Consider the following 22738-nt stretch of genomic DNA (forward strand, 5'->3'; position numbering starts at 1 on the left):
CCATCCATTCTGTAACATTTGTACATTTGCTTCTGCATGTTGCATCATTTTGCATGTTTAGTTAGCTAATTTTCTGTTTTGCATGATCATTTTATTTTCCGTTATGCATTTTATTATAAAAAAACCAAAACGATTGTGTTAGTTAGCTTTGTGTTTTATTAGATTAGTGGAGAAAATGGCATCACCAGAAAATACAAAAAAGAAAATTGATAAAATGAAAAACCATAAAAATCATAAAAACGAGAAAATGAGAAGTTGTTATGTTAAAATAGAAAATGATTGTATTACCGAACTTCAATGTTATCATTCTGCGTATAAAGTAAGTAATGCATGATTAGTTGATTATAAATTGATAAACTTTGATGATTGAATTTTGGAATGAGATGATCACACCAACATAAAGTAGATAATCTGGACATGGAAATCATGGAAAGATTTACAGCGGTTGATGGTAGTCACCTAACTATCACTGAGAATGTACTGAGAAATAATCATTCAGGAACTCAACAGACGGTTGAGGTCTCCCCTACTACAATTTATACCCTAGTGAAGGATCTCTGTCTAGAATGCATACCAGTTTCTATTACCTTTAATGCTTGGGCCGAAATGCTTCTAGTAGGTCAGTCAGGTATCCAAAGGGGGTGTTCTCACTTTAATAGGGTTGAAAAGTGAAATTCCGTATCACAGACAATTATTGATTTGAGAAGGTGTCCACAAAGGAAGGAGACTACTTCAACACCAAAGATTAAGGCGGTAGTGTGATTAATCTTCAATTGAAATAAATGGTGCATCATCATCGTTGTAATTTTATTTCATTTTGTGTTTTTTTTCATTTTATTTGCAAAAGTTAAAGAGAAACATCAGAAAATCCAAAAAAAAAAAAAAAATAAGGAATCAGGGATCGAATAAAGATGATATTGGATTCATGTATATCTGTTATTATGTATTCGAATAAAGATGGTGCACCACATCAACAACAAGGAATCGGGGATCTCAATTGGAAATCAATGTCTATTCATCCAATAAATTCAAAGTTTGAACGAGAGAGGTGATCACCCAATGTGCTGATCAGAATGACTTAAGTTATCTACATCCGATGGGGAGAATTGACCGAGTTTCAGATCTAGAGAACTCAAATCATTCTGTCCATGAAGCTATCATTAGCAGGACTTTGTTTCTATTGCCTGTGGTATGGGTTATGTCAATTGACCTAGATAGATGGGGACATTTTATGGAGGGTATTCTGACTTAGAATTTCATCACTCCCAAATACATCATATCATTCAATCATTATACGCTTTCTGCTCAAGCATGGGGTTTATAACCGCTGGTACCTAAATGCGTTCTTTCAAAGTATGCAATAAAATTGAGACAAGCAAAGCTTTCTGAATCGAAAGGTATGAGTTTAAGATAGAAGCTCATGGCTGCTAGTGTTGCTAGAAACACCGTGAGAACATTCATGTTCGATTAAATTGAAAGGAAATCGAGGTGATAGCGGACAACGTCAATAATTTGTGCTCAATTGACTACCTAATAATTTGTGCAATCTCAAATGAGGAATGAGTCTATGATTTAAGCAGACATAGAAATATGTTCAAGTAATTAAATGCTAAACTGATCTTCAAAAAGTCTGGAAGGAAAATCAGACGAGTTTATGGATTTTCAAAGACGAAAAGTGTAGGTACTTAAATGAGAAATAAAAGGTTCGTAATAAAAGGAATTAACGATGTTAAAACTGCTAATTAAGGTTCAGTTCAGATCCCTGGAAAATTGATTAATTCACCTTCTCACAAAAATATGTGTTTATATTGAATAGTTGCTAAATCTGTTCTTGGGTGTGTAATATTGATAGCGTGTTGATTAGTTCTTATCTTATGCCTGTCATGTTCACTATGCGGATAGTTTTATCAATTTGTTTCACCATACTTTATATGTTCGCATTTGCATATAGATAGAATGCATCTTAATATAAAAAATACAAAAAGATTTTAGTGTGTTTTAGCAATTTTGCATGTTACATATTGTAAAGTATTGCATGACAGTTGGTGGCTACTTCTTAAACTCCGTATGTGTGGACCAGGGGGAGTCATTAAGTTTGATAGATCCGAATTTAACATAAAAGTCAATGATCGGGTATTAGGTTACTTAATTCATTTATAAATTGTAACGGGATCTCGAGAAGTTGATGAGACTGAGAATTTAGTAATTAGTTGACGTGGATTAGAAGTTTGAGTTACAATTGGTGATTAACAACAGCGAGAAACCTTGGACTTAAATTTTAAAATTTTAATTTTGATTTGTGCATCCGTACGGTTACACAATGCAACCGCACGGATACACCATGTAACGGCACATTTAAAGTTAGATTAAGGGTCTTTGAACATAAAGTGCATTCGTACGGGTACAACTTGCACCTGCACGGTTGCAGATTTTGTGGCCGGTTACACCCTTGCAACCGCACGGTTGCAGGGTGAGTATAAATACCCAAAAGTAGATCTGGGTTAGACTCATGCTTTCATATTATCAAGTGCAAAATTCCTCAAAAATTGTCAAGTGCTAGAATGAGTTGTCAATTTCTTGATCTAAATCTCTATGTATGATTAGTTTTAGGTTTTCAAAGACTTTGAATCAATACAAGTATAATAAGGAGGTTTTAAATGAAATTGTTTATTTAAATAAGTTAGTCGGAGGTCTTAGGACCTTAAACAACCTGTTATTCGATGATCAACACTCTTTTGTGTGGATTTGGGTTTAATACCCTAAACAGCTGTAAAGAACACAATCGTACGATTGCACCCTGCAACCGAACGGTTGTACGTGCATATGGGTTACTATTTTGTGCAACTGCACGGTTACACACCACTTTCTAATTTTTAAATTTTAATGTGTATCCGTGTAGTTTGGCTATGCATCCGTACGGTTACAACTGCAACCATGTATGATCTTCATGCAACCGTACGGATGCACATCAGAAACCCTAATTTTGAATTTGTGTTGATTAATGTTTGTGTTTGCGTTATTTTACATATTTTCCAGTTTAAAGATGCCTAGAACTCCTGCTTCAACTGTTCCTATTGCTAAGGTTACTGGATCTAGTTTCGGTAGACACCGAGCTGAGAAAAGATCGAAACCCAAACATGTTACCAAATCTAGATCTAAGAAAGCTGCTGAGCATAACAACGAGTTTCAGGTTGGTAGCAACAACAATATGCTGGCTACTCTTAACAATTCTGATTACTTGGCCGACCATCACGGCATTATGGACTTTCTGACGAGGTCCCGAATATACAAGGCTATTTCATATGATGTGCCTGCTTACATCTCTCACCAGCGTAAATTCTGGAAGTACGCTACTCTTTCAAAGACGATGGAAGGTGATCATCAGGTTGATGTGATTACTAGCAAGGTGCAAGGGAAGCCTATTGTTGTTACTGAGGGGCATATCCGAAGGTTGTGGAACTTTAATGACTCAACTGAGATGCGTAGTAGGTTGAATATGGGTCGTGTCAAGGGTTGTCTCCAACGGCGCAAGTATACGGGAGACATTACCAAGTCTAAAGTGCTGAAGTCGGGATTCTATCCGACATTTAGATATCTGGCACATGTTATCATGCATTGTTTGAGCTCCAGGAGGGAGGGACATGACAAGCTGAATACTGTCATGCAATCTCTGATGGTTGCTCTGGTTTTTAATCTGCCGTTCAACTTTCAATCTCTGAGGGACATGATGAGCTGATTACTGTCATGCAATCACTGAATACTGGCATGATCTTTAACTACATGGTAGAGAATATGAAGTTCAAATCTGATCTTTATCTATTTTCTCTTCGCTTCCTTCAGCTTATCATCGACTCTCAACACAATGAGCTTGTTAAGGATGATCAGGATCTTATCAAGTTGAACAAAATGACCGATGAAGTCGTGAGACGCATGATGTTCTATAAGGGAAAGTCCACTCCTCCGAACCATCCGTTGTTTGGACATCTGCTGAAAGCCGATTATGTGGCTAGAAACCCGAGGATGTGGAGAAATGAGGATAGTGATTCTGGTATAGAGGATGTTTTTGACTGAGTTTGAAGATGAAGTGTGACAACCCGGATTTTTCCGACTAGGTTTTCTTAACCTAACTTGAATGATTTAAGGTTCAACATGATAAGCAATTTGATGTCTTGAGTCTTTTAGTGATTTATAAGATTTATAGGTATTTTGGTAAGCATTTAAGAAACTACTACATTCATCTTAACTTTAATTCACAATGTGATAGTAAATAAAAGACTATAACATTTAATATATGCCCATTACATAAGTGTATGTAAATGAATTCCCTAAGTACCTTAATATACTAAATGGAAGACCTTATTGTCAAGTAACATGTTAAGTACATCTTTTAATATCAAAGTGATACTTAAACATATACATTAAAATGATACTTGCATCATTTAAACAAACTAGTAACCATTACATTCTAAACATAAGATTAGGTGACTAGTTACACTTAATTAAACTTAATCAAGATTAAGCTTCCATGAATGTCATTATCCAACCTTAATTACATGCAAACTAGATCACATCACTACATTAAATGTTGCATGGACTTTTGACCAACTTGCCTCCCATTTTCTTTCCCCTTTTGCACCACCACCACCATCCACTCTCATCATTTTCAAGTCTTGTTACTTACACTTTCTCTCTAACCTTCATATTCATCTTCATCCACCTTCATCCATCTTCAAGCAATTCTTCAAGTCTTCTTCATCTTCATCCATCATTCTTAAACATCTAGGTATAAAACTTTAACTATTTTCTTCATCAATTTCTTTTACAAGCCCTATAACAAGATCAAACTTGGTAGAAATACTTGAACTAGTGTTTTAAACACAAGGATGTTCATGTGCCTAGCCATGATCTTGTCAAGTTGTGGCTATATATATGTACTTATATATATATATATATATATATATATATATATATATATATATATATATCACTAATAAAAGTTATTTTAAAGATTTGAACACTTAAAAACAAGAAGAAGTAACTAAAACACTTAGAAACTTCATAACCATGAATATGTCCAAATCAGCCTTTGTAAGTTGATAACCTAAAAACTAACTTAGACTTTAGATCTGGACTTTATAAATTTAATCCATGTTCATATATATGTTCTTGACTCTCTATAAAATTTTCATGATTGTTTTCATAGAAAAAGGTATTTTTCATTTTTCTTTTCTCACTACATGTCAGATTTTGGACAGATCTGACCAAGGTCTAAAAGATGGGGTAAAAATCAAAAACTAAAATAGTTATGGAAATATAAACTTTTTTTTTATGTAAATGGAACACATAGAGGAGTAAATCACAATTTGAACCACTTAAAACCCAATAGTATTCATGGAGAAATGGCCTTTGCAAGTTGACCTATGAAATTGTTGTAGTCTAATGAAGGTCTAGAACACCACTTGTAAAAACCAAGTTAATGAAGACCTGGAGTTAAATCCTTTTAAATATATGTTTATTTATATCTTCTAAACCCTCTGTAAAAAGCTCAAGTCAAACAAATGTGTTTTACTATTTTTAAGCTTACATGGAAGCTTATAGTGTAAATCTGGACAGTTTGGCACACCTGTAGAAACATGCAATTTTGAGCAACTTTTATTTTGTGTCTCAAACAGAACCTTACATATTTGAAAAGTAAACTCAAAGACCTTTCCATAGGTGGTAATCTCATTCTAAATGGATGTGTATTTTGGAGGAAACACTAGGGCCAAAGTGTTGGTTCAAAACAGTAAAAATCTGAAAACAAAGTTAGGAAACTAAGTATTAAACAAAATCGAAAACCAAAATGGACATGTAAAACTTACCAAATCAGATCATAAACCTAACTAAATACTATATTTTACATAGTATCACCTCTGACCTAAATCATTTATCTAGGTCCTTGATCTCGGAGTTGTTTAATCACTTAACCGCATTTACGACATCTAACCGTTACGCATCATTGTGAGTATCATAGTCCCATTTTTACTTGATTTTAGCAAACTTATTATTTTGGAATGAGAAACATGCTACTTTTATTTTTACATTATGGACATAAGTCCTTAAAACTATATTCTATTGTGTTGAGTTTATGACTTAGCTTAAACCCCGATTTTGATATCGTTAATTACTTGTTTATGGTAAACAGGAATAATGTGGATAGATCTATTTGAGGGTGACTTCTCACATCTGGCATAGTCTTCAGGCTAGCGGATACATAACCTTCGACTTTGTAGCTCTAGCTAAGTGAGACTACATGATTTCGGGTTCTTGATTGTTAAGTTCGATATCGGGAGCTCATGTTTATATAGAGTATATTTAAAACTGTTTGTACTTGAAAATCTTATGGTCCATACATTTATATTTATTAAACCTATGATCTCACCAACATTATTGTTGACATTTTAAGCATGTGTTTTCTCAGGTCCATAAGCGGGAGTCCGCATACTTTCAGGTTGGCTTTTGGGATCTCGTCAGGATGTCAGGACGTCATTTTAAAAATAAATCATCATGCACTATGTTTAAGTGTTGTACTTTGTCATAATTTGGTTGTATTTGTTGTACTTTATTTTTAAGTCCCGACATGTAACTCAAACCTTGTACTTATATGTCTTAATAAAAATGTTTGCGCTGTAGTCTTTAGAAATAGTTAACTATAACTTGGACACCTATCACGTCACATTTCGAGATCGAAATGGGTCATGACAGACATGGTATCAGAGCCCACGTTATAGGGAACTAGGACTGCATTAGTGTGTCTAAGATAATAGGATGCATTAGTGAGTCGAGTCTATAACCGAGTCATTTTTGGTCTTTCACGTATTTTGTTGGTCATATTGCTTGTCGAAACTTCTATATGTTAACTTGTGTGTTTTTCTATGATGACTTAAGATGGCCGCTTCACAAAGCTCGATGTCTTCCAACTACTTTTCCGACCTGATGGTGAACTCAAGCTCGAGTAGTGATGATAGCTCCGACGAAGACGCGAATGTTTACCAGCCATTTTGGAGACATTGGGTTTGGGTTAGAACCATGATTTCCTCTTGGGTACATGAAGAAGGTACACCTTATCATGAGGTACACGTTCCACCTTCCCGAGGAGGTGTTGATGTTTTGACTGGCCAAACCATTAGGGACACTCTTTTACTATTATTGCTCGAATTCGTCATCTCGATAACCGTATCTCTGGGCTATTTTATTCTGTTCAAACGTTGTTTGATTCCGATAAGCAAGAGGCTTTAGAGGCTTCTGTTAAAGATCTTAGGGATGACTATGATAACCTTTATGCTAAGGTAGAGCTCATTAGGCAGTGGATGGAGCGATATGCGGGTAGTGTTGATATAATGGAGCGTACCATGATTGATTTTGATTCAAGGTTGGTGCTATGGAGGCGATGCGTTCAGCGGACTTACAAATGTTCGCTCAAGATCACCAGTGGAGATCTTAGATTACTTTGGGAGATTGTGGTGATCCCTACTAGTGTTGTATGACATTAGTAAATTTTGACTATCTACCACTTAATCAAATATATATAGGAATAGTAGTAGTAACTTAACTTGTACTAGCAAATTATCCAAGTGAACTGTAATGGGTGGATATTACCCAAATTTTGTAATTATAAAATGTTAATGGAAAAGGATTTTATTATAATGAAGTTTAGTTCATTTTCTTAATTGTGCCATCATGTACAATAACTACTATTTACTTTGTATATATTATTCTAAGTAATTGATGGTCTCTTTTGATTATCATGAAGGATAATGCAAACACGAAGGACTTTTACCGACACCCAAATTGATGAGATGATAAGTCAAAGGGTTAATGAAGCTTTAGCCTCTGCTGAGGCACGAAGAGTGCAAGCTAATGTGTATCAGGCTGGAGGATCCGGTGGGAATAATGCTACCCAAAGATGTACTTACAAAGAGTTCAACAGCTGCAAACCTCAAACTTTTACTGGAGTGGAAGGACCGGTTGGTTTGATGAGGTGGTTTGAGAAGCTCGAGTCAGTTTTCAAGATCAACAACTGTGCAGATATTGATAGAGTGAAATTTGCCACCTGTACTCTTTAAGACAGTGCTCTAATATGGTGGAAATCTTTTGCTCAGTCCGCAGGCATGGATGAAGCTTTTGCAACACCATGGGAAGAATTTAAGTGAATGATGATCAGTGAGTATTGTCCAAGGAACGAGATTCAGAAACTTGAGATAGAATTATGGAATTTGGAGATTCAAGGGACTGACATCACAGGATATACGAAGAGATTCCTAGAACTTTCTTTGATGTGTCCTGAGTTTGTCACTACTGAAGAAAAGAAGATCGAGAAGTATGTGTGGGGACTCTGGAAGGACATCCAAGGTGATGTAATGTATTTTAAACAAGAAACTCTTCAAGGTGCTATCCGAATGGCACACAATTTGATGGATCAGATTACGCATCGTCAAACACCAGAAGAAACGACAGTTGTGAAAACTCAAGGCAACAAGCGCAAGTGGAACGAGAATCAATGAAATAGTTCTCAACAGAAAAAGCAGGATAATCCCAAGTCTGAGAATATTAGTGCCAACAAGAACTACATTGGAACAAAACCTTATTGTAATCGATGCTATAAGCATCATTATGGAGCTTGCACTATTTTTTGTGATAGGTGCAAAAAGGTAGGACATATGTCCAAAGATTGTAGAGTCAATCTCGTGCAGCCAACTGGAAACAAACCCAAGACTTGTTATGGATGTGGACAAGTGGGACACATGAAGAATCAGTGTCCGAATGCCAAGAAGGATGGAAATGCAAAAGGAAGAGCATTTAATATCTCGACAAAAGGAGCTCGTGAAGATCCTGATTTGGTCACGGGTACATTTCTTCTTACAAACTGCATTGCTTATGTAGTATTTGATAGTGGTGCTGATAGAAGTTTTATTTCTAAGGACTTTAGTACAGTGATTAATGTACCTCCAACTACTCTAGACACTAAGTATATCATAGAATTAGCTAATGGAAAATTTTGAAAGTAGATAAGATCTTTCGAGGTTGTGCTCTAACGTTAGCTGATAAACTATTTGAAGTCGATCTTATGCCTATTGAGTTAGGTATTTTTGATGTTATTATAGGTATGGATTGGTTATCTAAGAACCATACGGATATTGCTTGCGCGGAGAAAGCCATTCATATTCCTCTGGTGAATGGTGAAACTTTGGTAGTTCAAGGAGACAAGAGTGGCGCGAATCTCAACATCATTTCTTACATGAAGGCTCGAAAATATTTCAGGAAAGGATGTCAAGCCATCCTCATGCACGTAAAGGAGATAGAGTCGGAGAAGAAGTGACTTGAGGATGTACCGGTAGTAAAGGATTTTTCTAGAGTTTTTCCTGAAGATTTACATGGTCTTCCTCCGCATAGACAAGTTGAATTTCAAATTGACTTAATTTCGGGAGGACGATAAGAGGCGGAAGTATCCACATCTTCTCACTAATATCACACAGAAGTCAGGTACTACCTAAAATTTCAGGACGAAATTTTCTTTAACGGGTGGGTACTATGACAACCCGGATTTTTCCGACTAGGTTTTCTTAACCTAACTTGAATGATTTAAGTTTCGACATAAACAATTTGATGTCTTGAGTCTTTTAGTCATTTATAAGATTTATAGGTATTTTGGTAAGCATTTAAGAAACTACTACCTTCATCTTAACTTTAATTCACAATGTGATAGTAATAAAAGACTGTAACATTTAATATATGCCCGTTACATAAGTGTATGTAAATGAATTCCCTAAGTACCTTAATATAGTAAATGGAAGACTTTATTGTCAAGTAACATGTAAAATACATCTTTTAAGATCAAAATGATACTTGAACATGTACATTAAAATGATACTTGCATCATTTAAACAAACTAGTAACCATTAACTTCTAAACATAAGATCAGGTGACTAGTTACACTTAATTAAACTTAATCAAGATTAAGCATCCATGCATGTCATTAGCCAACCTTAATTACATGCAAACTAGATCACATCACTACATTAAATGTTGCATGGACTTTTGGCCAACGTGCCTCCCCTTTTCTTTCCCCTTTCACGCCACCACCACCATCCACTCATCATTTTTAAGTCTTGTTACTTACACTTTCTCTCTAACATTCATATTCATCTTCATCCACCTTCATCCATCTTCAAACAATTCTTCAAGTCTTCTTCATCTTCATCGATCATTCTTAAACATCTAGGTATAAAACTTTAACTATTTTCTTCATCAATTTCTTTTACAAGCCCTCTAACAAGATCAAATTTGGTAGAAATACTTGAACTAGTGTTTTAAACACAAGGATGTTCATGTTCCTAGCCATGATCTTGTCATGTTTTGGCTATATATATATATATATATATATATATATATATATATATATATATATATATATATATATATATATATATATATATATATATATATATATATATATATATATATATATATATATATATATATATATATATATGTACTTATATATATGTTATATATCAATAATAAAAGTTATTTTAAAGATTTGAACACTTAAAAACAAGAAAAAGTAACCAAAACACTTAGAAACTTCATAACCATGAATCTGTTTAAATCAGCCTTTGTAAGTTCATAACCTACAAACTAACTTAGACTTTAGATCTGGACTTTATAAATTTAATCCATGTTCATATATATGTTCTTGACTCTCTGTCAAATTTCCATGATTTTTCTCAAAGAAAAAGGTATTTTTCATTTTTCTTTTCTCACTACATGTCAGATTTTGGACAGATCTGACCAAGGTCTAAAAGATAGGGTAAAAATCAAAAACTAAAATAGTTATGGAAATATAAACTTTTGTTCTGTAAATGGAACACATAGAGGAGTAAATCACAATCTGAACCACTTAAAACCATGTAGTATTCATGGAGAAATGGCCTTTGTAAGTTGACCTATGAAATTGTTGTAGTCTAATGAAGGTCTAGAACACCACTTGTAAAAACCAAGTTAATGAAGACCTGGAGTTAAATTCTTTTACAAATATGTTTATTTATATCTTCTAAACACTCTATAAAAATCTCAAGTCAAACAAATGTGTTTTACTATATTTAAGCTTACATGGGAGCTTATAGTGTAAATCTAGACAGTTTTGCACACATGTAGAAACATGCAATTTTGACCAACTTTTATTTTGAGTCTCAAATAGAACCTTACATATTTGAAAAGTAGACTCAAAGACCTTTCCAGAGGTGGTAATCTCATTCTAAATTCATGTGTATTTTGGGGGAAACACTAAGGCTAAAATGTTGGTTCAAAACAGTAAAAATCTGAAAACACTAAGTTAGGAAACTAAGTACTAAATGAAACCAAAATCCGACACGGACATGTAAAACTTACCAACTCATATTATAAACTTAACTAAATACTATATTTTACATAGTATCACCTCTGACCTATATCATTTATCTAGGTTCTTGATCTCGGAGTTGTTCAATCACTTAACCGCATTTACGACATCTAACCGTTACGCATCATTGTTAGTATCATAGTCCCATTTTTACTTGCTTTTAGCAAACTTATTATTTTGGGATGAGAAAAAAGCTACTTTTATGTTTTACATTATGGACATAAGTGCTTAAAACTATATTCTATTGTGTTGAGTTTATGACTTAGCTTAAACCCCGATTCTGATATCGTTAATTACTTGTTTATGGTAAACACGAATAATGTGGACAGATCTATTTGAGGGTGACTCCTCACATTCGGCATAGTCTTCAGGCTAGCGGATGCATAACCTTCGACTTTGTAGCTCTAGCTAAGTGAGACTACATGATTTCGGGTTCTTGATTGTTAATTTCGATATCGGGAGCTCATGTTTATATATAATATATTTACAACTGTTTGTACTTGAAAATCTTATGGTCATACATTTATATATATTAAACCTATGATCTCACCAACATTATTGTTGACGTTTTAAGCATGTGTTTTCTCAGGTCCATAAGCAGGAGTCCGCATACTTTCAGGTTGGCTTTTGGGATGTCGTCAGGATGTTAGGACGTCGTTTTAAAAATAAATCATCATGCACTATGTTTAAGTGTTGTACTTTGTCATAATTTGGTTGTATTTGTTGTACTTTACTTTTAAGTCCCGACATGTAACTCAAAACTTGTACTTGTATGTCATAATAAAAACGTATCTGCTGTCGTCTTTAGAAATCGTTAACTATGACTGGGACACCTATCATGTCACATTTCGAGATCGAAATGGGGTCTTGACATGAAGAGGATGATCAAGGAGCTGGTTCTCACTCAACTCGGACTGTTGATGATATGGACAACTTTAGCTCTGAAGATGAAGTTGAGGTTAACGAAAGTGGAGATATTTTGTTGTCTTTGAAACGGTGAGAGGTTGCCGATGATGAACCGATAAGGGGTAGAATGAAGAAGACAATATTCAATGTTAAGAAAAGGACCGTTGTGTCTTCGTCTGGTGCTGCTGCTACTAACACTCAATCATGTACACCGGGACCTGAGGTTCAGCCTACTCAAACCTCACAAGCACTTTCGGTTCCACCAACAGAACCACAGACACGACAAGTACCACCACCACGGGTTGTTCTAACTCAGGCTGGTAGCTCGACATCTTTTTTTGTTCCGCAACTGAGTAATCCAGATTTGGTGAGCCTTCAGGTTACTGTGCTGAATCTGGTAAATAAGTATGATAAGATAAAGTCTCATAACAAAGAGAAAAACAAGGTGGTTGGTGAGTTGGAAGCTAAAGTGAACTCTTTAACCACTCAACTTGAGAAGTCAAGAAAGGAGGCTGCTGAGTTGAAAGCTCTCATCGAGAAACAAGAAAAAGGGATTAGACGTGATATCGGATAAAAAGTCACATTTTCACCCCGGTATTGAGGGCCAAAAACAATAAAGTTCCAAGCTTTATCGCCAAAATACTCGCTTTGTCGGTCAAATATGGAGATCAAGTGATTACGAAGCAAGTGAAAAAGGAACCAAGAGAATTGGAGCTAAAACGAAGATTCTAGAACGAAAATAATGAAAGACAAGTTACGACCCTGGAGAACAAGTTACGATCCAAGGAACAAGCAAAACGATCCAGCAAAAACAACAAACCAGGGCAGCCATACGGCCTGCCATTCGGCTTGCCATACGGCTTGCTACATGGGAAACTGCCTGCCATGCATCTGGTCAGGCCAAATGGTTTGCCAGGCCATACGTGCAGGCAATTCGGCTTGCCATACAGCTTGTCATACGGACTGCCAGCCGTATGACAACAAAAATCTTTTCTATTTAAAGGGTATTTGGCATCCAATTTTACACACACTTTAATTCACTTCTCTCTCTCTCTCTCTCTCTTTCTAAAATATTAGTCATACTTTCAAGGTCTTCGACTCCGTGTGGGAAACCTAGTACCCGGAGAAGAACGCCGAAGATTGTATTAGGAGCGGCCTGAGTTTGAAGTTGTCACTTTCGTATTCGGAACTCGTTTAATCAACTAGTACTTCTATCCTTTGTCTTTACATAATGTCTTTCATTATTATGCTTTGTGATATTGTTGCCATGATTAGCAAGTAGTTATCTTTAATATATGCTATGATGTAGTCAGTTATAATGCCAAAATAATATTACAGTTTGTGTATGTTGTCAAGATGCTTTCCGATTATGCTTTAAACTCAATCGCTTTTCCAACTAATAGAACGTAGTTGTCGGCTCTGTTATTGGGAAGTCGCTAACCCCGATTCAGAATACACTATCTGTGTCACCCCTTGGTAAGAGAAGTTTATCGGATACAACGTAAGTTTGACTGAGGCACACCGGTTGTTGTAAGTCCACCAAGCCTTGGATTCTGACTGAGGACTCTTTTGTACTGAAACATCTAACTAGGCCCATAGTACTTTGTAGGTCCTAGACTATGCTAGTGTAGTCACCAAGCATATAAACTTCATACGTGCACGATGTAGTACAAAGGTTGTTGTAAGATGTACCTCTGCTAAGTAAGGCCATGGAACCCGGTGAGTGCTGATTAGTAGACCTCACCATAACGTGGTCTCAAGCATTGCACCCCACTTGAGGGATTTGTAGTTAATTAAGGAACTGTTTGTTTAAACACATAAATGATTGGACCTTTAGGATAACCGAACGTGTTCATGGAAGTCAAACCAACTTGGCCATCATGTTCTTTATGGTTGAACTCTTTTCAAGGGCCTAACTATCTTAAAAAACCCACTCATTAATGAAAGAATCGGAAAACATCACTTCTATCGGATATGGCATACGTTATACTTCGTTGTGCTTAAGAAAGTTTAGACCTTTGTGGAATGTGAATACGTCACCCAACAAAGTCGCTTAATTGGATGAGCCATTTGAACGTGTATGCCTATAGTCAGACTGCACGGGAGTTGGGGGTAAGGGAGGTTGCTGTCTATTCAGAATCTTCAAGCCTAATTCATTACCCAGTGACATGTCTTATTACAGGGGCGTTAGGACCAGTGTAGTGAATACAATGAAATGTCCCGTTCATATTGATTATAAATGTTCCATATTAATTGATTTCGTCGCGAGGTTTTGACCTCTATATGAGACGTTTTTCAAAGACTGCATTCATTTTTAAAACAACTATAACCTTTATTTTATCGATAAAGGTTTAAAAGCATTATGTAGATTATCAAATAATGATAATCTAAAATATACCGTTTACACACGACCATTACATAATGGTTTACAATAAGAATATATTACATTAAAAATAAGTTTCTTGAATGCAGTTTTTACATAATATCATACAAGCATAGACTCCAAATCTTGTCCTTATTTTAGTATGCAATGGCGGAAGCTCTTAATAATCACCTGAGAATAAACATGCTTAAAACGTCAACAAAAATGTTGGTGAGTTATAGGTTTAACCTATATATTATCAAATCATAATAATAGACCACAAGATTTCATATTTCAATATACATCCCATACATAGAGATAAAAATCATTCATATGGTGAACACCTTGTAACCGACATTAACAAGATGCATATATAAGAATATCCCCATCATTCCGGGACACCCTTCGGATATGATATAAATTTGGAAGTACTAAAGCATCCAGTACTTTGGATGGGGTTTGTTAGGCCCAATAGATCTATCTTTAGGTTTCGCGTCAATTAGGGTGTCTGTTCCCTAATTCTTAGATTACCAGACTTAATAAAAAGGGGCATATTCGATTTCGATCATTCAACCATAGAATGTAGTTTCACGTACTTGTGTCTATTTTGTAAATCATTTATAAAACCTGCATGTATTCTCATCCCAAAAATATTAGATTTTAAAAGTGGGACTATAACTCACTTTCACAGATTTTTACTTCGTCGGGAAGTAAGACTTGGCCACTAGTTGATTCACGAACCTATAACAAATATGTACATATATATCAAAGTATGTTCAAAATATATTTATAACATTTTTAATACGTTTTACTGTTTTAAGTGTATTAAGTCAGTTGTCCTTGTTAGTAACCTACAACTAGTTGTCCATAATTAGATGTACAGAAATAAATTGATTTATATTATCTTGAATCAATCCACGACCCAGTGTATACACGTCTCAGGCTAGATCACAACTCAAACTATATATATTTTTGGAATCAACCTCAACCCTGTATAGCTAACTCTAACATTACCGCATATAGAGTGTCTATGGTTGTTCCAAATAATATATATAGATAGGTCGATATGATATGTCAAAACATTTGCATACGTGTCTATGGTATCCCAAGATTACATAATATATTAGAATACATGTATAATACAATATAAGTTAGCTAGGATATGATTAATATAGATTTGTTACCAATTTTCACGTAGTTACAACAAGCAAAAATAACCAATCTTGTTTTACCCATAACTTCTTCATTTTAAATCCGTTTTGAGTGAATCAAATTGCTATGGTTTCATATTGAACTTAACTTTATGAATCTATACAGAAAAAGTATAAGTTTATAGTCGGAATTACAGGTTACAAGTCATTTTTGTGAAGGTAGTCATTTAAGTCGAAAGAACGACGTCTAGATGACCATTTTGGAAAACATACTTCCACTTTGAGTTTAACCATGATTTTTGGATATAGTTTCATGTTCATAAGAAAAATCATTTTCCCAGAAGAACAACTTTTAAATCAAAGTTTATCATAGTTTTTAATTATCCAAACCAAAATAGCCCCCGGTTTAACTACGACGGCGTATATCCGATTTCATGGTGTTCATCGTGTTTCCAGGTTTTAAATCATTAAGTTAGAATATCATATAGATATAGAACATGTGTTTAGTTGATTTTAAAAGTCAAGTTAGAAGGATTAACTTTTTTTTGCGAACAAGTTTAGAATTAACTAAACTATGTTCTAGTGATTACAAGTTTAAACCTTCGAATAAGATAGCTTTATATGTATGAATCGAATGATGTTATGAACATCATTACTACCTCAAGTTTTCTGGATAAAACCACTGGAAATGAGAAAAATGGATCTAGCTTCAAAGGATCCTTGGATGGCTTGAAAGTTATTGAAACAGAATCATGACACGAAAACAGTTCAAGTAAGATTTTCATTCGAAATAAGATTGTTATAGTTCTAGAAATTGAATCAAAGTTTGAATATGAATATTACCTTGAATTAGAAAGATAACCTACTGTAAATAACAAAGGTTCCTTGATCTTAGATGATTACTTGGAATGGATTAGAAAGCTTGGAAGTAGACTTGCAAACTTGGAAGTATTCTTGATTTTTATGAAACTATACTTATGGAATTTATGAAGAACACTTAGAACTTGAAGATAGAACTTGAGAGAGATCACTTAGATGAATAAAATTAAAGAATGAAAGTGTTTCTAGGTGTTTTTGGTCATTGGTATATGGATTAGATATAAAGGATGTGTAATTTTGTTTTCATGTAAATAAGTCATGAATGATTACTCATATTTTTGTAATTTTATGAGATATTTCATGCTAGTTGCCAAATGATGGTTCCCACGTATGTTAGGTGACTCACATAGGCTGCTAAGAGCTGATCATTGGAGTGTATATACCAATAGTACATACATCTAAAAGCTGTGTATTGTACGAGTACGAATACGGGTGCATACGAGTAGAATTGTTGATGAAACTGAACGAGGATGTAATTGTAAGCATTTTTGTTAAGTAGAAGTATTTTGATATATGTCTTGAAGTCTTTAAAAAGTGTAAGAATACATATCAAAACACAACATGTATATACATTCTAATGGAGTCGTTAAGTCTTCGTTAGTCGTTACATGTAAGTGTTGTTTTGAAACCTTTAAGTTAACGATCTCAATTAATGTTGTTAACCCAATGTTTATTATATCAAATGAGATGTTAAATTATTATATTATCATGATATTATGATGTATGAATATCTCTTAATATGATATATACATTAAAATATCGTTACAACGATCATCGTTACATATAAGTCTCGTTTCGTAATTGTTGGGTTAGTAGTCTTGTTTTTACATATGTAGTTCATTGTTAACACACTTAATGATATATTTAAATATCATTTTATCATGTTAAATATAGTGTATCAATATCTTAATATGATACATATGTATTTAGTAGACGTTATCATAACGATAATCGTTATATATATCATTTCGAGTTTCTTAACTTAGTAATCTCATTTCTTATGTATATCACACATTGTTAATATAATTAGTGCGATACTTACTCATCATAATCTTATGTTAACCATATATATATATGTCTATATATATACTACAACATGTAGTTTTTACAATTTTGTAACGTTCGTGAATCGCCGGTCAACATGAGTGATCAATTGTCTATATGAAACTTATTTCATTTAATCAAGTCTTAACAAGTTTGATTGCTTAACACGTTGAAAACATTTAGTCATGTAAATATCAATCTCAATTAATATATATAAACATGGAAAAGTTTGGGTCACTACATACAAGGTCACTACCTATTCATGAGCCAGCATTCCATAATCTTGGTAAAGTAACTGACAAAACCATAGTATGCACTTGCTTTAACCTTATCTGGATTAAAATTTTTATCGCATTTACTTTATTTTATCTTATAAACGAGAAAACCCAAAATTAGGTGATAAACTACTACTCCTTCACTTTAGGATTATCTTAAGCTTTAGTTATAGGTTCGATTGTACTGATATCTTAAAAATTCGACCCTAGGTCATACTTCCCTTACTCACCATAATAAGGAGTAATACGAGTTAGGCCCCACTAAATATAAATTTAAAACTATTGCTCTCACCTCCCGATAGCTGATTCTGACGCCCTTCTGGCCTAACGACACTGCATAAATAAAACCGTACATTTCGACCATATCAAGACGCATGGATCATCGTGATCGTAATTTTAAGAATAAGCTGGAGGGAGATCCTCAAGACGGTACTATTCGTCAAAAGCCTGAGCACATTGGGGATGATCTGGTCTCCACTGAAAGTGAATTCTCCTCGGACTCGTCTTCTGATGGTCCTGAGAAAGCAAGTCAAATTTAGGAGGTACATTTCCCTAAGCCACTATCTATTGATATTCATAAGTTAACTTATTTTCTGGACAATCAAGGTACAGTGATTGAAATCGCTCAAAAAGTCACATTTTTACCCCCGATATTAAGCCCAAAAATCATAAAGGTTCAAACTATATCGCTAAAAGTGGCAAGTATTTTCTTCATTTTGTAGGTTTAGTAATTACGAAGGTAATGCAAAAAGAATCGAAAAAAACAGACTTAAAATGAAGAATCTAGACGAAAACGGCAAAATATCAGAAGTCACCAGAAAAACGGCCTGCCAAAGATCAAGAAAAACGGCCTGCCAATGTATGTGGATGGCCTACCACTATTAAAAATGGCATGCCAATAAACGGGCTAATTAAATAGGCTGTCAGCAAAATAAACGGCCCAACAGATAATTGGACGGGCTAATTAAATAGCCTGCCACATAATTGGATGGCCTGCTAAGAATATGGACGGCCTGCCAGGCCAGAAGGCCCTATAAATAGGAGCCAATTCTCTCCATTTAGACACAATTCAACTTCCACACATTGAAGACACACTCAATTTTACTTTTCAATTGTAGTTTAGTTAGAAGTTAGATAATTAATTAGTTTTTATGGAGGAACTTTCGGAGTTGTAGCGATCTCGGGCGAATCTGTAAGCACTTTTCAGGTTTTAATCTAAATGCTGTTCTTTTATATTTAAATATGTATTATTATTATTCATGTTTGAAAATGAGTTATCATATTACCATGATAGCTTAGAGTATTCGTATATTGCCATGATAGAAACTTAGGCTAGAGTAGTTATGACTTTTTAGTGCATTTACTGTTGTTATGCTGAACCTCTGACTATAATAAGGCTTGTATGCTAGTATCTTAGGAATTGACCAACGTAGGTTATGAATGAGACTTGTCCACCCATATGGAATTAGCTACTTCATAGGACTATGACCCTCATTTATTCTGTACCTGAAACATCTATGAAATCGGTATGGCCGGTGTTCCTGAGAGGCCCGACTTTATGGGATACGCAACCTAGGAATTGAGACATGAATGACCAAGTATGCCCGATAACTTACCAAAGGAGACCTCTTAGAACCTTTTATGATATACTTAGCTGTACCTATTTGTATGTTCCATCTCTCATTGCATGTTCTTGTTTGATTGTTGCTTTAGGACTGGTCTAACTATACATTCAGTGCATCTGGTAGATTTCTATCAGTATCATTGTTAGCATAACAGTGTCACACTATACAATAAGTAGTATAGTAGGATCTTTCTAGAATTATGATAGGTTAGTTAGTTTCTATTGTTGTGACAACTTAGCCCGGTAGGTTCCCTCCTATTGTGACTGCGTCTACTTGACATGACATGTCGTTATTCTGTTTCCTAACAGATAACTAGGGTTAGGATTAGAGCTCCACTTCTGACACGACCTAGTACTTAACTAAGGATAACCCCCTAAGTTTAGACACATTCTGATAGTGCAACCCTAGTGACATGGCAGCCTTCACTCAAATAGAACTCTGATAGTTCGAAGACTGGTTGGACTGTACGATTTGCTCATCCGATCAGATCCATACTATCCTATTTAGAGGCTCATCCTCATGACTACCTTTCCCTAGCCTAGACGTATATCATGGACAGCATTTCCTTGATCTGCACACTTCGGTATTCTTCCACCTTTTTACTTTTCCAGTATTTAGGAACCTGTTAGATAAAAACTTGACTACTCTTTTATCCAGACAGTTTAACCAAGAACAGTTATCCCTTTGAAATTCAATTCATTAAACCATTCAAAAACATGACCCTAGATCAACTTACTCTTTCTACCTTAGAATGTGTGAATAAGATTTAGGCTACGCACTTAAAAATAAAAAATTTAGAACCCTGCTGGGACCTGCTTGTCTACCTCGTTCCACTACAAACGTAACCAACTTTTTAAGTGATATCAGTAGCTATCTAATTTCTTGGTGCCGCTTCCGGGGATCGAATATTTTAATCACAACCGAAGAATACTGTAGGGTGGTGTCTTAGGAAGATGATATATACAGACTTGACTGTTGAATTTTTTGAACAGTCTCCAATTATATTGGAACCAAAAGGATCCTGCCTCTCCGTTGTCATTCTGGCCACAAAGGTAAGAAGTTGTTTGAAAAAAACTGGATTGATTATTATATCGATAAGGTTAGTGCCCGAATTTCAAATATAACCGTTTTAATTAAATTATCGATCCTTTCAAATTAATATCTGAAAGTTACATTTTACATTTTCATAAAACAGAAAATAAAAAAAAATGAACCGCTTTACTCTCGCTTCTATGCAAAGGCCGTCTATAGAAAATCGAGGAGGACTAATCGTTTTAACAACTGAAGAAACCCCAGAAATTGATTCACACATTATCAAATTAGTCAAAACTTTCTGTCAATTTCAAGGACTTTCGAATGATGACGCGAACTCTCACCTGAGTAAATTCATCAGTCTGGTCAACTCTTATAAGCAAGGGATAACTGATTCAAATTTTTTAAACCTCCATCTTTTTCAATATTCTTTATCTGCACATGCTTTATTGTGGTTTTATGTACTCGATTTCAATTCGATCCATTCATGGGAAGAATTAGCAACAAAGTTCCTGGCAAAGTTCTATCCACCTTCTCTTCAAACCAGTCTAAAGAATGAAATCATTAATTTCCACCAACGAAATGACGAACTATTAAGCTCAGCATGGAAAAGATTCAAGGAGATGCTTAGGAGATGTCTAAATCATTCAATAGGTTAACTGGATCTACTTTGCACATTTTACAATGGTTTGACCCAAAACGATAGATCCACCCTCAACATGGCTTCGCAAGGAAACTTCATGCTACGCACAGCAACGGAAGCATGGGATCTCCTAGAAACGATTCCAACACGAGAGGAATACTGGAGTAATGAAGCTATTAAGCCAGATACTTCTACACAAACTTTAAAAATGATAGAATCAAGGTTAGAAGATCTTCTTAATCTTACACTTCAGAACCTTTCAATTCCTACTACAATAAATGCCGATGCTACCAAAACCAATCTAAGGTATCCTTACCCTAGATGGGCATATAAATAGCAAAATAGCTCAGATATCAATATAATATTTCCAGTGCACAAACCCTCTGTAACTCTTAGAGGATCTTAGCTGATTTTATGACAAAACAACAAAGTATAAATCTTCAAGTCATAGAATGTCAAAATAAATGTGATAACCTGATCTTCACTTTTGAAAAATTGATAGAAAGTTTTCAACTTACTATACAACAATTATCAGCTAAACTCAAGACAGAGCACAAAGAGTTTGATGTCCTAGTTTTAACTGGGGGAGGGAAAGAAACAAAAGTAGATAATCCCGCAAATGTAGAGGAACCCCCTACTCAAAGCCTTTCCGAAACAGAACCCATAACGCTTAATCAGCTTATAAATCCCCCGAATTCTGTTAACCTTGTCACCCCAGAGATTATTTCGAGAGCTCGAATACCTTTCCCGGTTAGACCAAGGAAGAAAAGGCAGGAAACTCAATTTGCTAGATATTGGGATATAATTAAAAACTTCCACTTGAATATACGCTTACTAGATAAATTAGTCAAAATACCTAACTATGCTAAATTTTACAAAGAATTACTTTCGAATAAAGAGCGATTAAGAGAGATAATTAGTTTACCTTTAAGTGAGGAGTGTTCGTTAGTTCTACAACATGGAATTCCACCTAAGTTAGGAGATACAGGAAGATTTACGGTACCTTACTACCTGCAAGATGTCCAAATTAGTAATGCATTAGCAGACTTAGGAGCCAGCGTAAACCTAATGCCCTACTCCCTCTTTAAGAAGCTAGGACTTAATGAATTAAGACCTACACGAATGACTATCCAACTCGCAGATAGATCAGTTAAAATCCCTCGAGGAATTGCTGAGGAGATTCTAGTAAGATTGGATAAGTTCGCATTCCTCATTGATTTCGTAATCATGGATATTGAAGAAGATACAAAAGTTATGCTCATCCTTAGTAGACCGTTCTTAAACACCGCCAAGGCTGTGATCGATGTACATGAGAAATCTTTAAAACTAAGGGTTGGTAAGGAAGAAGTTACGTTCAATGTCGACCAACTTACCCAGGGAA

The 22738-nt window shown here is 34.9% G+C and overlaps 1 protein-coding gene across 1 annotated transcript; it reads left to right on the forward strand.

Annotated features, from left to right (window-relative positions):
• Positions 1–8195: 8195 nt before the first annotated feature.
• Positions 8196–9358, forward strand: LOC139860120 (uncharacterized). The gene is made up of 3 exons (XM_071848896.1): positions 8196–8524; positions 8681–8946; positions 9048–9358. The coding sequence occupies exons 1-3, from the start codon at positions 8196–8198 to the stop codon at positions 9356–9358; spliced, it is 906 nt and encodes a 301-aa protein (XP_071704997.1).
• Positions 9359–22738: the final 13380 nt, after the last annotated feature.

The sequence above is a fragment of the Rutidosis leptorrhynchoides genome, chromosome 7 (genome assembly GCF_046630445.1).
Source record: "Rutidosis leptorrhynchoides isolate AG116_Rl617_1_P2 chromosome 7, CSIRO_AGI_Rlap_v1, whole genome shotgun sequence".
NCBI lineage: Eukaryota > Viridiplantae > Streptophyta > Magnoliopsida > Asterales > Asteraceae > Rutidosis > Rutidosis leptorrhynchoides.

Coding starts and splice junctions, on each gene's coding strand:
- LOC139860120 (XM_071848896.1), top strand. CDS start 8,196: ATGATCAGTGAGTATTGTCCAAGGAACGAGATTCAGAAACTTGAGATA. Junction 8,525..8,680: donor ACTCAAGGCAACAAGCGCAA/GTGGAACGAGAA, acceptor TTTTTGTGATAG/GTGCAAAAAGGTAGGACATA. Junction 8,947..9,047: donor TGATAGTGGTGCTGATAGAA/GTTTTATTTCTA, acceptor TTTTGAAAGTAG/ATAAGATCTTTCGAGGTTGT.